The 16578-nt window shown below is 42.5% G+C and overlaps 2 protein-coding genes across 2 annotated transcripts in view; one reads left to right on the plus strand and one right to left on the minus strand.

Annotated features, from left to right (window-relative positions):
• The window catches only part of ANO3 (anoctamin 3), a 108602-nt gene that overhangs the window by 28545 nt on the left and 63479 nt on the right, over positions 1 to 16578 (plus strand). Inside the window, exon 9 of the mRNA XM_036259058.1 lies at positions 5039 to 5135. Within this exon, the coding sequence (XP_036114951.1) occupies positions 5039 to 5135 (97 nt within the window). The remainder of the gene's footprint in view (positions 1 to 5038; positions 5136 to 16578) is intronic.
• Positions 9759 to 16513, minus strand: LOC118627733 (E3 ubiquitin-protein ligase BRE1B-like). Its single transcript, XM_036258183.1, has 2 exons — positions 16404 to 16513; positions 9759 to 12846 (listed from the first exon to the last, which is right to left on the minus strand). The coding sequence occupies exons 1-2, from the start codon at positions 16511 to 16513 to the stop codon at positions 9759 to 9761; spliced, it is 3198 nt and encodes a 1065-aa protein (XP_036114076.1).

Below are 16578 nucleotides of genomic sequence, written 5' to 3' on the forward strand. Positions count from 1 at the left end.
GTTAGTGTATAGAAATACAAGCGATATTGTCTATTGATTTTGTATCCTGCAATGTGTTTGAACGTGTTTATTAGTTCTGACAGTTCTCTGGTGGAGTCTTTAGGGTGTTAGAAAAACACTCTTTAAAATGAATTAACACAGAAAATAATTCTTAGACAGCTAGCTACTGTTCAAGTTGGTGCCAAGGTTACCTATTCTCGAGGTTTTATTATGTCCCATAGATTCCGCCTCCACCCCTACAAAGCTGAAAATGAACGAAAGGCAATGAAAGAAATAGATTTGTTCCTATTGATGTATGTACCAATGGGGTAAATTAGACTCCTTTGTATGAGATAAGTATTCTTTAACCTTCAGTACAAGGAGTGTTTTAAAAGGCATTAGCAAACTCTTTTCTTCAGTGCTTTATGGTTTTCTATTTCTGCTACTTCTATCACACTATAATTAAAATCTTGTTAGACTTTTTATTCTAAATCAAGATAAGCTTCACTGAATATCTTGACTTTCAAAATTTTATGGAGCTGAAATTTTCCATTCAAGGTGTCAGACATAGTTACTAGTTAAGTTGTAGGTGTTATTGTGACAGGTGGGGAAAGACACAGAGCCTTTTGTGTTGCTTTGTTTTAGTATAATTTTTTTAAATGTATTTTTGTTACAGATGCTTCTCCTTTTCTCCCCATTGACACCCTCCTCCCGCCCCCCTCTTCACAGTATTGTTGTCTATGTCCATTGGTTATGCATATATGCATATAGGGATTTTAGTATAATTTTATTAAACTCTTTTTTGTTTATTGCAAAGAAACAAAATGTTCAAAAGCTGAGGATTGGGTTATATTTATTATGTTTCTACCAGGTATGTCCATATAAGTTAAAGTCATATTAATTAATTGCCCTGCAGTAGAATTATGTAACAATTGAGTTGTAGATTATTTATTGTATGTACATGTACATGTATAGATTTACATGTAATCTTGGTCTTGCATAATCAAATGTGGTCAGATTTATGCACGGGAGAGGACATACCGTAGGAGTATGAAAATGAACAAGCAGATAGATGTGGTCTGCTTCCCTGGGATTCAGGTCCAGAGAAAGAACAGAAAGCCCCACTTTCTAGCCCATTCTTTCCTCTTTGGCATTAAAATGCACCGAGACATTTATGTGGTCTTCGGTATTGACCAACTTTTCTAAAGAGGTTGAGTCCTAAAGGAACTCTCCAACCATCTCCTGACATCTGTTTCTTTCATTTATTAACTGTCTATGGTATGCCAGGCGCATTATCAATAGCCCTTATGTGGTATCCCAGCTAGATATTATCTCTCTCTAGAGATAAAGAAATTGATCCTCAGAGAGGTAAATGACTTGGTCAGGGGAGGCAAGAGTCACCCCGGCACTAAAGGCTCTTAACAGCATCATCTATTTCAAATGGTCAACTAATTTTCAAACCTCTATCTGATATATATATTTAACATGAGATCTACCCTCTTCAAAAATGTTTTAACTGCAGCCCTGGCCAGGTGGCTCAGTTGGTTGGAGCATCATCATGTACACCAATAGGTTGTGGGTTTGATTCCCAGTTAGGGCGCTTACCTAGACTGCAGGTTCAAGCTCTGGTCAGGGCACGTATGGGAGGCAACCGATGGATGTTTACTGTTTCTTTCTCACATGGATGTTTCTCTGTCTCTGTCTCTCTCTGTCTCTCTCTCTCTCTCTCCCCCACCCCCCCACCCCTTTCCTCTCTCTGAAGTCAACAAAAAATGTTTCAGTGCACACTGCAGTATTGTTAACTATGGGCAAAGCATTGTAGAGCAGATTTCTCGAACTTATTTAGCTTGCATAACTGAAACTTAATACCTCTTGAACAGCAACCCTCATTTCCCTCTGCCCTGCCCCCTGGGAAATAGCATTCTGCCCTGTTCCTAGGAGTTTGACTGTTTCAGATGCCTAATGTCAGTGGAACCATGCAGTATGTGTCCTGCTACTGGTTCATTTTACTTTGTGCAGTACACTCCAGTTCGCCTATATTGTTGCATAGGGCAGGATTTCCTCCTCTTTCAAGGCTGAATAATATATCCGTGTATGTTTATAGCACATTTTTATATCCATTCATCTATGGATGGATATTTGGGTTATTTCCATATCTTGGCTGTTGCGGGTAATGCTGCAATAAATATGGGAGTGTAGATATCTTTCCAAGATCCTGATTTCAGTCCTATTAGATATATACCCAGAAGTGGGATTATTGAATTACATGGTAGCTCTATTTTTTAATGTTTTGAGGAAACTCCATGTTGTTTTCCATAGTGGTTATACTATTTTACCAAAAATGTACAAGTGTTCCAAATCTTCCACATTCTTGCCAACATTTGTTATCTTTTATTTGTTTGTTAATAGAAATTCTAACAGGCATGAGTTAATGCCTCATGATTTGATTTGCTTTTCCCTGATAATTATATCTGATTCTAAAATTTATGCTTTACTCATGCTTCTGTACTATCTTTTACACCTACTTAAACATTTTCCCAATTCGCCAAAATGAACATCACCAAGCATCGTGTTCTGTGCTTTGTCACGGAAAACATCAAGACCCTGGAGCGGGTCCAGACATCCACCCTAAAATGGACAAATTGCTACCTCCTCCCATTATCTTAAGTGGTGGCAATTATTATTTCCTTTAAGTCAGTCCCTTAATGTGTAGATCTGACAATAGACGTAAAACAAAAGAAACCCACAATTCAAGGAATGGTTTATATTTTCCAGCTCAGCAATAGAAATGAAGAAACAATCATGCTGAGCTCTCTTTCTCCCTCTAGTGGTTAAGTAAAAGCAAATACATTTCTGATAGTCTCAAATCCCTTATTTCAAGCAAAAAACACATTGTCAAAAAATTGTTTAATGTTTTTTATTACGTATTAAGTTAAGCTTTGAGCTCATTATAGAAAATGAGTTTAGTGTTTCTGGAATTAAAAATAGGACTCAGTCTGATGGCTGGCTTTCTAGACTTGGTGCTTTTTTGACCATTTTGGGAAATGAGAAAGATGATGTAGCATAAACTGACGTTACCATTTTAGTGTGCGATTTCAATGCAGGACACTTCGTGTCATCCTTGAAGCACAATGAATTATGATAGAAAGCCCATTTTAACCTAAATTTCCTTCAAGACATGTTAATTCTTCTTGTTTGTACAAATTGGTAGTATTACTAAGAGAAGATAGAACCCTCTCCTTCTTTGGGGCTTTTAAAATGTATGCTTTATCTGCTTCCTCCTACTTCATATAGACATCTGATCACTAAAAATATGATGTGTGTGAAAGTGGGGGAATGTATATACAGGACCCATTATATCATCATCATCACTGATACATTTGTTTTTGATAGGAAAGTTCCTTTTAATATGAAACAAACATGTCCTTTATTTAGATATATTATAGTTGGTGGAGAATTAGACCCAGAATCAGAAAGACCTGTATTCAGTTCCCTGAAGGACCTGTTGTTAGCTGTATGACCTTGAGCAACTCACTGAGATTAAACATCAGTTTCCTCTCAGTTGTGAAGATAATTACCATTGCAGGAGATTGCAGTGAGGACTAAACTGAATGGACATGAACTCATTTCTGCTTACTGTGAAGCCCTGTATTACTAAACAGTATTCTTATATTTATCCTTACTACAACTTGAGATTATACATTACCAGCACTTGAAATACCCATGGCGTTTTGCTTTATTGGATTGTAGACATTTCAGAAAACTGGAATTCTTGTTGCAAACACCACAATTAAATTTTTATGTTCAGAGATATATTCAGAAGCCTTGAACTTACTTTCATCATTTCCAGAGCAGATTCACTTAAAGACAATTTATTCTGGGGATAGTCAATGAGAAAGAACCATGTATGACAGAGTCACAAAACATCTTAAAAATAGTTGCTGTAAACTCTCAAGCTGTGAGGCTTTTGCGAAGTTATTCTTGATGCCCTAGTCCTGTCCAAAATGTATGCTGAGATATTTTAAAAGGTAGTGGCAAGAAACTGAAGAGACAGATATTATAAAGGTATATTCTAATAGAGAATATACCATATTTCAGTAAATAAAAAACTATGTCATGTCAGCATGACAGTGTGTGTCAAGTTAAAGCAAAGATGGATGGAAGGAAGGAAGGAAGGAAGGAAGGAAGGAAGGAAGGAAGGAAGGAAGGAAGGAAGGAATTAGCTGTCTCAAATTTCCAATGGACATGATGCACGGATTTACTGTGGTGGGGGTTATGAAGTTGTGTGAATTATGGATGCTATTCATTTTGGTAATTCTAAGGCAGCAAGATCCAGGGGAAAGATCGATAGACTTGAGAAGTCAGAATAGTCAGATTTGATTCCAGCTCAGCCACTTCTAAGCCTGTATGATTTGATTGGTTGATATTCCCTTGGGTGTTCCTCACAAAATTATCCTGCATGGCATGAAATCATGTGTAAAAATGTCTTCATAACAAAGCCTCACAAGTATCTCCCATATAAAAATATGCCCTGTGGCCTGGCTGGTGTAGCTCAGGGGTTGAATGTTGACCCATGCACCAGGAGGTCATTGGTTCAAACCACAGTCAGGGCACATGCCCAGGTTGTGGGCCCAATTCCCAGTGGGGAGCATGCAGGAGACAGCCAATCAATGTTCTCTCTCATCAATGTTTCTCTCTCTCTCTTTCTGTCACCTGCCCTCTCCTAAAATCAGTAAAGAAAAAAAAAAAAAAAAAAAAAAAATATATATATATATATATATATATATGTATATATATAGCCTATGATCATTACATTATCTGGATGGAGATTTTTAAAAACAAAGAAGCAAACAGAAACCTCTGTATCACAAATATCCTAGAAATTCAAGTTGGAGCCACAGTCTTAAGTTCTTCCTCACCTGTCTACCACGTCCTACTATGTCCATGTCTCCGTTTCCGCCCCTCTGTTGCTGCTTCCCACAGAATTGACCATAGGAGCTAAGTACCTTCCTAAACATTGAAGGTTTATGCTTTCTTTTTTCTTATTTGATTTCTCAAGCCAAGAAATTTGCAAGGCTACTGAAGTCTTCATGTGCCCTCTGTGTGAAAAGAACTGCTCGCTGCAGAGACTCAACGAAAGCTGTATCTATGCCAAGGTGAGTGTGGACCCTCACTCCTTCCTGAGCTCCAGGTAGTAAAGTCCTGGAGTAAATTGCGTTTTATCAAAGTTAAATGTTCCTAAGACTTTCAACAATCCACATCAATGACAGTGGCATAAGATGTCATCTGCGGCAATTACGGAACGAGTATATTTCTGTTTAAATGTTGTCTCTCCCTTTGTTTTTATAATTGATTGTTGCCATCATAGACACAGAGTTTCTCTTGAAAGGATGTCTAGATTCTTTTCAGGAAAAGATGATTATTTTTATTGCTAATGATTACATTTGAATTTTCCATGAAGATTTATGAAACTAAGATACTTTTAGTTTTACAGGAAAAAATGAAATAACATACCAAAAGTTCTCAAATTGTTCATTCTTAAGCGTCACCTGGAGGTTTTCTCAAATTTCTGAAGCCCAGTAATACCCAGAATCTTTGGGTTTGGAACCTGGGTGGGCATCAGCATATTTTAGAACTTCCCAGGTGATTCTACTGTGCATACAAGTTCGAGAAGCTAAAATTCAGTTACTATTGTTTACTTAAGAAAGTTTTTTAAAATTATAATGAACATATAACAAAATGTACAAATTTGTAGTGTATAAACTGATGCGTTTTGATTTCATATATGCACCTATGACGTCATCACCATGATCAAAATAACGAACATATCTATCACTTCCGAAAGTTTTCTTCAAACACCCTCATAATCCCTACCTCCCAACTCCACCCAGCTCTGCCTGTTCTGTCATTGTAGGTAACTTTGTATTCTCTAGATTTTCTGTAGATGGAGTCATACAGTGTGGGGTTTTTTGTTTTGTTTTTTATCCTCACCCGAGGATATTTTTCCTTTTTTTTTTTGTACAGATAGAGTGGGAGGGAGAGAGAGGAAGGGAGAGAGAGAGAGAGAAACATCGACGTGAAGAGACACATCGAGTGGCTGCCACCCGCACGACCAACCAGGGCCGGGGACAAACTTGCAACCAAAGTACGCGCCCTTAGCGGGAACCGAACCCCGGTCTCTCCGGACCGCAGGCCGACGCTCTAACCGCTGAGCCAAACTGGCCAGGGCCAGTGTGGGGTTTTTTTATTCTGCCTTCTTTCACACACCATAATCATTTTGAGATTTATCCACATTGTAACATTTATTAGTATATTAGTCCTCTTTACTGCTGAGTAGTTCTGCAGTATATGACCATACAAGAGTTTGTTTATGCACTCATCTATTAATGGACTTTGGGATTGTTTTAAGTGATTACCATTTTAAATAAAGTTGCTATGAGCATTTGTCTAACAAATCTTCCTGTAGAGAAATACTGTTATTTCTCTTGGGTAAATAAATACATAGGTATAAAATAGCTGGATTATATAATAGGTACAAATTTAACTTTCTAAAAACTGCCAAACTATTTTCCAGAGTGTTTACACCACTTTACATGTTTGCCAGCAGTGTATGAGAGTTCCAGTTTTCTTCATAGTCACTAACTCTTAGGATAGTCAGTCTTTCTAATTTTAACTATTCTAACAGATGTGTAGGGATATCTCATTGTAGTTTAGTTACTTGAAAATAATTCGAACTTTTTGGATCTTGATTTTAAGATCTGTGAAATGGGCACACAGCAGTGCTCTGTCTAGCACTTTTCTCACAATAAAAGCAAGATCTTTCTGTGGACTCTACTTAATGCGCTGTGGATAATGGGGAATTCCAGTCTGGCAGTTGGAATAGGCCCTATTCCTGTCTCTAATCCTCTCAGATATTCTTTCCTCAGGTAGTCTCCTCATGGACATGCTCACTGGGTGCTGTCTGGATTGCCTCTCTGTGCACCCTAGTAATCAGTGTAGTAACCTGAGGCAATCATAATGCTCACTTCATTTGTTGCCCACCTCTCAGGGATCACCATTCATTGCCTAACACCCACTATCTTGAAATCTTGCCTATATATTTTGTGAGTTCTTTGGTTGTTTCCAGAAGAGGTAAAATTAATCACTGTTATTCCATCTTGTTCAGAAGTATGGCTCAGTGGAGGGAGAGCACTGGCCCACAGACTAAATGGTCATGGGTTTGATTCCTGGTCAAGGGCACGTACCTGGCTTGTAGGTCTGATCCCCGGCCCTGGTCAGTGTGTGTGTGGGAGGCATCCAGTGTGTCTCCCTCACATTGATGTTTCTGTCAGTCTCTCTCCCCCTCCTTCCCTTCTACTCTCTAAAAATTCAATGGAAAAAATATCCCGGGTGAGGATTAATAAAGAAAAACTGAGTAGTAACTCTCTATACAATTAACTTTGACTAGGCTGGGTATAATATCAGAGTCCCTCAATATCCTACTATAAGACCAAACTTAGTAAAATTAGCTCCTAAATAATTTATCTTGAATGCATAGTATGGGAAGTCTGTTGTTTATAATTTAATTTCTAAAATACACTGAGTTTTGAATTATTTGAAATGTTCCACAAAGATGTGTCATTTTGGGAAGCATTTTATCAACATTTTTTTGCAAAATCTAAGTATATTAGAGTTTAGAGTTATTAGATGTATAAATATGTGTGTATGTATGTACACACACACACACACACACACACATACATCCCTCTCTTAGCCCATGCATTTTAAAGACATATGACAGCCTTCGAGACACCAACAAATTCACATGTTACTTTTACTTAAACAGATAAATGAAACACACTGGCTTTATCTGAGCACTAAATATAAGACACGTCCACATATGGCAGAGTGACAGAGTGAAGACACATTCCAAAGACTAGGGGGCTTTTGTCATAGCACAGTATCTACATCCCTCCATTTCTTGGGAGGAAAGAGTATGTTTAGGGACAGGTATGACTCATAAAGCACCCACTTAATAACTATTATAATAAAGGTGGGAAAAGTACCTTAAAGAGGAGAATATTGCCTTATAGAACAATACAAGAAATAAAACCCATCAGGGTGACATTTGTCTTGCATTTGTTTCTCTGGCTAAGATAAAGCGTGGAGCCAGCTGCTCCCAGGCTGTGCTCAGTGGGAGTGTTGGGCCTGACTCACCCCAGAAGCACAACCAGTCCACCACCCAGCCCTCCAGTTCCCTCTATGCAGCTTTAGACCCTACCCACCACCTCCATGGCCAGTAACTGCCTGGGAAGCAGAAAATGCTCTCGAGGGAGGTGCTGTCCCTACCTCCCCCAACACTTCTCCAAGGGCAGCCCTCTACCCCCACGAGGTCACCTGGGGGCACAGAGGGTGGACTGGGGTCCCCAGGGTCCCCCATAACTCCCAGTATATATGAATAAATAAATGGGATTTTAATGGTTCCCCCCCCACACACACACACATATTCTTATTACTTGTGTGATAATCTGTCAGTATCCCCTCTTGACCCTTCACTCTCTCGCTTTATTTCATTTTCCTTTTTGGGTTCCACCCTGAGCCCTCGGGTCCCCTTCCAGATTCCTGTTTATAAGCCCTATCCCCTCTGTCCTGGATTCGTATGTGAAACTTATCTAAATAAACCTTTTGGAGAAAAAAAAAATGAAATTCCACTTCCTTCAATGGATAGAAATAAACATTCCTTTTATTTTTTTGAAGGTTAAACATTTATAACATACATGCAGCCTATACATGAAATCTGTAGCCCAGGGGCTGTGGCTCTGAATGGACCCTTGAACCTGTCAGCAGCTCCACCTTCCAGGCCCCACCTGCTGCCTCCATAGTCCAGAGTTTGCTTGGGCAGGTAACATAGCAAACATTGTGGATACAGGCTTAGTCACAGGGTTAGATGAAGCTCTTCTACCTGGAATGATGAAAAGGTGTCTCAGCAGCTTGTCTGTCCCTTCCCCTTCTGGGAAGTTTGCTTCCACTGCAGTTAAGGTCACCAGGATGAAGGCAGGGTTAGGGCTGGAGACTCACTGGAGCCTTGGGAAGCATGTGGTGGGGATAAGAGGGCTTGGGAGAATAGATATTTGAAGGGACCTGCTTAGAACAGAAACTGATGATCTTGGTTCAGCACTCCCAAAATAAGGGCAAGATGACTGTAACAACCATAGAGCATCCCAGAGGAAGAAGATCATACCTCACCCCCACAAGATGATATAAGCCCTTAACATAAGAACTGGACCAAAGAGCCCAGGGAACTCCACAGGAGGGGAAACCCTGCCAAAGCTTGGAGGGCATGGAATTTAGAATGTCTCTCTGGACTCCAGGGCCCAGTCTCAGAGCAAGGGACTGGGGACCTGGCCCACCCCTGTTTCTCACCTGTGGACATGTAAGCAGGTAGTGAGCCTCCTCTTTCATGGGAGGTCACAGCCTGGGGAAATCCCCCCTTTAGGGTGGGATGGGCCTGTGGAGACAGAGAAGGGTTGAGGCCAGCTTCCAGGAAGCTCAGTTGGATGCTCTGGGCCCCTTTGGTATCTCATAGAAAATCTTTCTTGCAGGGTGGATGCCTCAGCTCAGACTGGGGAAAAGGTAGAATAGAGCTTGGCTGATCTCACTCCTACTAGCATGCACTGGGGACCTCAAACAACTAGATGGGGAGGAGCCAAGCCCATAGGGTCCAGAACAAAGGGTGGGGAGGGACTGGGGGCACAGCACCCAGGGTCCATGGGTATTCCAAAGTCCTCTGAGTTACGGGTTCAGCTGATGTAGATACGGTGGAAGTCATGGGCACCAAAGGCTGTGTTGCACTTGGGGCACTTCCTCTGGCGGGCCTCATAGCGACCCCGCACACACTCAAAGCAGAAAACATGGAAGCACTTGGTAAGGACAGCATCTTTCTTGCGAGTGTTACAGCAGGGGCAGGTCAGCCGCGCCTTGTACTCCTTGATCTCCTCCTGGAGGATTTCATCAGCATCTGCATAAACCTCCACCTTCCTCTGCTTCTCCAGCTTGCGCCGCAGTCGTGAGATGTCCTCCTGAGCCCTCTTGAGGTTGAAGCTCTCTTTCTCTCGAGCAGCACGGCTCTCTGCCAAGCAAGGCTGGATCTCTCGAAGCCGTGTCTGCACATGTTCCACCTGCACCTTTAGGTCCTCAGCCAACTGGGCTGCTTCCACAGCCTTCCTCTTATTGAGCTCCAGGGCCTGGCTGCACAACATCAGCTCCTTTTCTACACCTCCAAGGCTGCCCTGCAAAGCCTCCTCTTGTTCCTCCAGCTTCTGCACAGTCAGCAACTGGGCATCCACCTGAGACTTGAGGCAAAGAACCTGCTCGCCCAGCTCATCCTTCTCCTCCCGCAGCAGCTTGTGAATCTGGTTGGCTTTGATCCGCTCTGACATCAGCTTAAAGTTGGCATCATCCTTTTCCCGCAATTGCTGTAGCAGTCGCCCATTTTGCTCCTGCATGTCCTCAAAAGCCTGACCTGTCACATCCATCTCTGACAGCAGCGCTTCCTCCTCCTGCTTGGTGGTACCCAACTTGCGCTGCAGATGTTCTATCTGCTCCTCTGCTTGCCGAATGCGTCGAAGGGCATCCTCATCAGCAATCTTCTTGCTTTCTCTTTGATCCCTCTCCTCCAATTCCCGGATACGACACTGTAGCTCCTTGACCTCAGCCTTTGTCTTGCGTTCAGCTGCCACAAGCTGTGCCTTATCCCGTTGCTCTTTGGACACCGATTTGTACATGTCCAACAGCAGCTTCATCTCCTTCTGGCTTTCTTGGGCCTTCTTGAGCTCTTCTCGGAGACCTTTGAGGAATTCTGACTCCTTCCTCTTGGTCTCTTCCACCTTGGCCTTCTCCCGATCACCTCTTAAAAATGCTGAGGCCACAGACTGGGATCCCAGGCCAGGACCTTCCTGCTCCCAAAGCTCCTGTTTGGGTCTGGTCTCAGGTTCTTGGCCCCAGAAGGGGCCCTGGAACCCAGGGGTTAAAGCCTGGGTATCTTCCTCAGAGGGGACCAGTTCCTCCTCCTTTGCTGAAGAGGTAGTAGTGGCACCAGGCATTGAAGCTATCTCCTTTCTGTTGTCATGGGCACCAACAATGCTTGGCCCACCCTCTTCTTTCCCTGGGGCTGCAACACAGAAGTCAGAATCCTCTGAGAGACCCAGATTGGGGAGAGAGTGCATAGAGCCACTGGCCTGTTCCCGGAACTTGCCAATCTCAGCCTGCACTTCCCTTAGCTTCCGCTTGTATCGTTGGGCATCCCCCTTTAACTGGTGGTTGTGACTTTGAAGGCTGTGGATCAGGTGGCGCATCTCACGGTTGATTGGCCCCGCCTGCTCGTTGGCTGCCAGGTTCTGTTCAAACTCAATGCGTAGCATCTCATACTCTTTGCGTACCTGAGCCAGAGTGTCCTCCAGCTGGATAACCTCTGTGCGCAGCTGCTTCTGCAGCCCCAACTCATTACTCTCCATGTGCTCAATTTGTCTCAGGTGGGAGTTCTTGGTGGCCAGCAGCAGCCCCCGGGCCTCATCCAGCTGGGTCTTCACTTGCAGAGACTCATTATAAAGCAGTGAAAACTGGGCCTGCAGCATTTGGTACTCCTCTGTCTCCTGTACCACCTCCTCAGGAAGGCTCCGTAGGGCCACCTTGAGGCGCTCATTGGTCCGCACAGCCCCCTGAAGTTCCACCTGTAGCTTCTCCAGTTCTGCCATGTGGCTGTTGGCTAATTTCTGATTTTCCTCTAACTCCGAATTCAGCATCTCAAACTTCTGCAGGCTGAGTGTGATCTGGCCCCCCTGGAAGCCTGAGGAGCTCCCAGAGACATAGTAGCCAGAGTTAAGTTGCTCCAAGGCCTCCGCCAGGTGCTTTTTGAGCTTTTGCTCACGCTTGTGCAGCTTCTCAATGTCCCACTGCAAGTCCTCTACTGTCGTCTCCATCTCCAGCACTTTGGTCTCTGCTGATATCACTTTATCCTGGAGCTCAGAGTACTCCAATGAGATATGGTGGTGCTTCTCCTGTAGCTGGGTGGCCAAGTCCTGAAGTCGCCGGTTATCACGGCCCAACTCCCGAGTGTATGCCCGAGCCACCTCCCCGTGGGGCTCACTTGCCCCTTGACTGTATGCTCGATGACACAGTTCCTCTACCTGGCGCTGTAGGCGGTCTGAAGCCTCCATCACACAGGACACGGCTACCCTGGAGAACTCCATTCGGCCCTGCAGCTGCCGCTCCACCTCCTCACTGCTGCTGGTGCCCTGGACCACCACGAAAGCCAAGGCTGGCTCACTGAGCGGGGGCTGCAGCTGCCCTGGCATGTTCTCCCTCAGTTCAGACGTCCTCGGCTCAGTGAGAGGGGTCTCAGCACATGTCGGCCTCAGCTGGGTCCCAGGCGCCTCTGTCCCTGAAGACAGCTCCCCCTGGTTCTCAGGATGGCAGAGAAGGGCTTGCACAGTTTCACCCAGCCGGGCCCAGTAGTGATTGACGATGAGGACTGTGGCGTCATCCGTGGCCTGCCGCTTTTCCAGCTTCTCGATGCGTTCTCGGAGTTCATCTTCACACGCCTGCCGCTGTTCCAACCGCTCTGCTAGTTTCTTGTTCTTGAACTGCAAAACCTTCAGGTCCATCTCCTCCGTGGAAGAGCGGTCCCCAGGACCAGTGGTTCTCTGTAAGCACGGTTGAGGGCTTCTCCGCGCGGCTCCACTGCTCTCCGCCTGAAACCCAGCCGCTGGAGGAGCGTTGGTTGCCCAGACAACAACGTTAGATGCGAGGTGGCGCTGGCACTTCCGGTAGCCTCCGGCACTTCCGGTCGCCCACAGCAGGAGCAGCCCAGCGCCGCCATCTTGGACTTCCCTGACGTCACCGGCCTACACATTCTTCTAGTATCAGTTTCTATGCTTACACATCTGGAAGTCTCTCGGTGGGCAGCGTCAGATACAGGGAACAGGTTTTCACCAGGGGACAAGCCAAGCAGTGTGGGGTCATCAAGCGGCACGACCACCTACCCACGTCACCCAGGAACCTGTCCATTCCGTACAGAACGGACCCCCACTTGTGACGAGTAATAGGAAATTAAATCTGCCACATCTATTTATTGGAAAGTATGTGTATACATGGACTTATTTCCTTAATTATTTCAAGGATATGTTGCATGATTAAAAATTATGTTTAAGTCCATTAACATTTTCTTTGATGACTGGTTTCATTTTTAACATTTAAAAGTAATAGGAGTTGAGAAAGCTTGGCAATTAATTCAGTGATGTTTGCACACTCATTTAAAAGCACCTGACGCCGCACTGTCAGTTCCCCTTATGCTAGGGTTTTAAGGTGCAATCATCAGAGAGAAGGGCCCTGCAGTGTTTTTTCATATAATTCTAAAAATGACTCAACCTTTGAAGTTAGATTTATTCTTAATAGATGTTTAGTTTGCGTTGTTGTTTGTTTGTTTTTTGTTTTGGTTATTTTAAATTGTGCAACATTTATTCAATATCTAGTAGGAGCCTGAGACCATATATTGACAGTGAGGTTGCAATACAGGACAGATGGTGTTTCTTCTTAAAAAAACTTTATAGAAGAGTTGGTATAAAACTACTTCACAGTCATCTAGAACCTTTGTTAAAAATAACGTTTCAGGACCTCAAGAGTAAGACTTAGAATTATGAATGATAACAAGCAATTCGGGTGATTCTGATTCCAGGCGCACATTTTTAGAAGATATTGCCCTAAATAAGTAATGGGTTGGGGGAGGGAGAGCAACTAATGAGGTTTCTGTTTGATGTAGCTGGTGCCCAGGTACAAGGGCGGTGGATGGTTATAGAGATTTGCCCTGTCTAAGAAGTAAGGGCCGAGAAAGTAAGAGAAGCCTAAACTCCAGCCTATAGTCTGAATCTCTGCCCCCAATTCCCTCTCCTGTAATAGCCTGAGCCACAGGATTGAATCTGCCCAAGGGGCACCTTGTTCTCCTTAGCCCAGAGGGCTTTTATAAAGTATAACTGGCCATTTCCAGAGTCTTATGTTATTCTGAATCCATCAAGCAGTTTTAAAGAGAAATTAGCAATTACAGTAGAGGAGACATAAACTTTAAGCTTCCAACCTTATAAGAGATGTATGTAATTAAACAATTCCCACGTTTATTGATATCTAGCCACACATAGCTCTCCAAGAGAAATAAGATGTCAAAGATAATGGAGAATTTGTACTTAACCAAAGCTTTGTTTGAGGCTTAGTTTGCTTCTGTCGTCATATATTATCTCCACTCACATCAACAGTATTGAATAGAATGTCCGTGGGTCCGTCTATGCATAAAGGCAAGTTATTTTTCTAATAAAATAATTCATTGCAAATATACATTCATAGAAAGGACAAGCTTATTTCTGCTTTTAGAAAAATTTATTATGTTGTTTTGGGAATTATCTTTTATTTCATCTGGAGTTTTCTCTTTTTGAGAAAGTATCCCTGTCCTATTAGGCAGAAGGCCTCTTCTCTCTTTATTCTCCTGCTAAACACCCGTGATCTAACCTTGAGCCATCCACACTAGACTTGACGCTTTCTTCTTTCTCTCCTTCATTTTCATTTATCAGCTCTTATGTCAGCATGCTCACACCTCAAGCTATCATTTCAGGCTTCTAATTGCTCTTTTTGTCTCCATTGTCTCTCATATCATAATATACCCTGCATGTAATAGCTTAGTGGCTCTAGTGATTTTACACTTTCACAGTCCTCCTTAGGGCAAGTTCTGAAGTCTTTCTTAACTTCCATTCTAACTTTATTTTCCATTACATGTATGCACTCTCACATTCTATGAATATTACATGTATACCATGATGTATCTTGTGGATGTATTCCTAAAAAGTTAATGTTTTACTATGCAACTATAAGAAAGAAAGATCTCTTATCCTTTGAGATGACATGGAAAGACCTGGAGAGTATTATGCTAAGTGAAACAAGCCAAGCAGAGAAAGACAAATATCACATGATCTCACTTATTTGTGGAATATAATGAACTAAACAAACTGCTGAACAAAATTAACTCAGAGACATAGAGGTGGGGTACAGACTGACAAGCCTCAGAGGAGGGGGGGCTTGTGGGGGAAGAGATAAACCACAGAACTTACATTCATGTATGCATGACCAATGAACACAGACAACAAAGCTAGGGATGGGGCGGGGGGGAGGGGGAGGAGGAGAGGAGGGTGTCAATGGGGGAAAAATGAGAAACATCTGCAACAAAAACAAATAAATAAATAAAAAATTAAAATACAATTTAAAACACACACACACAAAGTTATGTTTTAATTTATAGAGTTAAAAATATCTCAGATGTGTAAACAAACTTATCAAGAAAAAAATGGAAGTTTTTTAAAGAAAATACTGTATAAACTGTAACAAGTCATGTCCATGCAAGCCAACTGTTGCTAAGTAGGATTTTGTATCTGCCACTTCTCCAGAGGTATGGCTGTTCTGGAGCAGGGGAGAGCCACTGTTTCTTGGTGCCCTTTAAGTCTCCTTTTGTAAAGTCTCTATTTTAACACTCTCAGAGGCCATTCCCTCCTGTAGGTATATTTATAAAGGAAAGCAGACAGCTGTTGAGCTGAGTGGCAGCAGCAGGTGTCTCTGTGGGATGCCCCTGGAAACAAAAAAAGCTGGATTCCCCTGCTGGGTGTAATTTTATGAGCTCTCTAGGAGAATTTCTTTACGATCCTTTTCTCTCCTATACATAATATGTACTGATGATTGTTACAAAAACCAATTTCAATAACATTTTTAGAAATTCCAGCCTTAACAATCATAAAAGTTGAGAGCTATTAGGACTTCTTGCACCTATCCACAAACCATCAAAATGAGCACATCTTTTATATAATGATATCTTCAGTGATGCTACATCGAAGGAAAATGCTTCCTACCTTTATCTGTTTTACATGTTGTTTGCCGTGTGTTCCAGGTGTTCCAGATAGAATATACATTTAAAACCCCCATTGAGCAGCCTCTGAACTACAGACTGAGCAAAGAAGACAGCAATTAACTCCCACTACTCTTATAATAGTGTTATTTAGGCCCTAACTGGCCTCTCTAGTGAGATTAGTGCCCCTATTTTCTCTTTAGTTTTTATGGTATGTATTTGACTGCCAAACATGTATCGCCTTGACTGTATCGACTTAATCTCTCTCACTAACATAAATATAGTGAGGGCATTATGCAAATGAAAAGAAGCAAAGGTAAATTGAATTGACACTTTATTAAAATCAAACAGTTCTTGCAACCCTGAAAATTATATTCAATAACATCATATAACTGTACATTGTTCTTTATAAAACTTCAGGTAATTTCTGATTTGAAAACACTTGGACTATATGCTACATGTCAGTGATTTATGAAACTTCTGAAAAACAGCTTAATATGGAATGCATTACCTTTTATAGCCACTACTGGGCCATGGCCCATTCTGAAAGATAGCCGAGAGTCGGGATGGCACTGTGATACCGTGCCATTGAAAGTTGGCCTCACTGGTGGAATTCTGCATTTTCAACTTCCCTAATCCTAGATGGTTTGCTAACAAAAAGTCCAACTAGGTAGGCCTCAAATAAA

Source organism: Molossus molossus, unplaced genomic scaffold (assembly GCF_014108415.1).
Source record: "Molossus molossus isolate mMolMol1 unplaced genomic scaffold, mMolMol1.p scaffold_m16_p_13, whole genome shotgun sequence".
NCBI classification, from domain to species: Eukaryota; Metazoa; Chordata; class Mammalia; order Chiroptera; family Molossidae; genus Molossus; species Molossus molossus.

Bases quoted from the DNA above. Each gene is read 5' to 3' on its own strand.
- LOC118627733 (XM_036258183.1), bottom strand. From the start codon at position 16,513: ATGCAGAATTCCACCAGTGAGGCCAACTTTCAATGGCACGGTATCACA. The intron at 12,847-16,403 runs GTAATGCATTCC...CGGTGACGTCAG, and splicing joins CCCAGTAGTGGCTATAAAAG to GGAAGTCCAAGATGGCGGCG.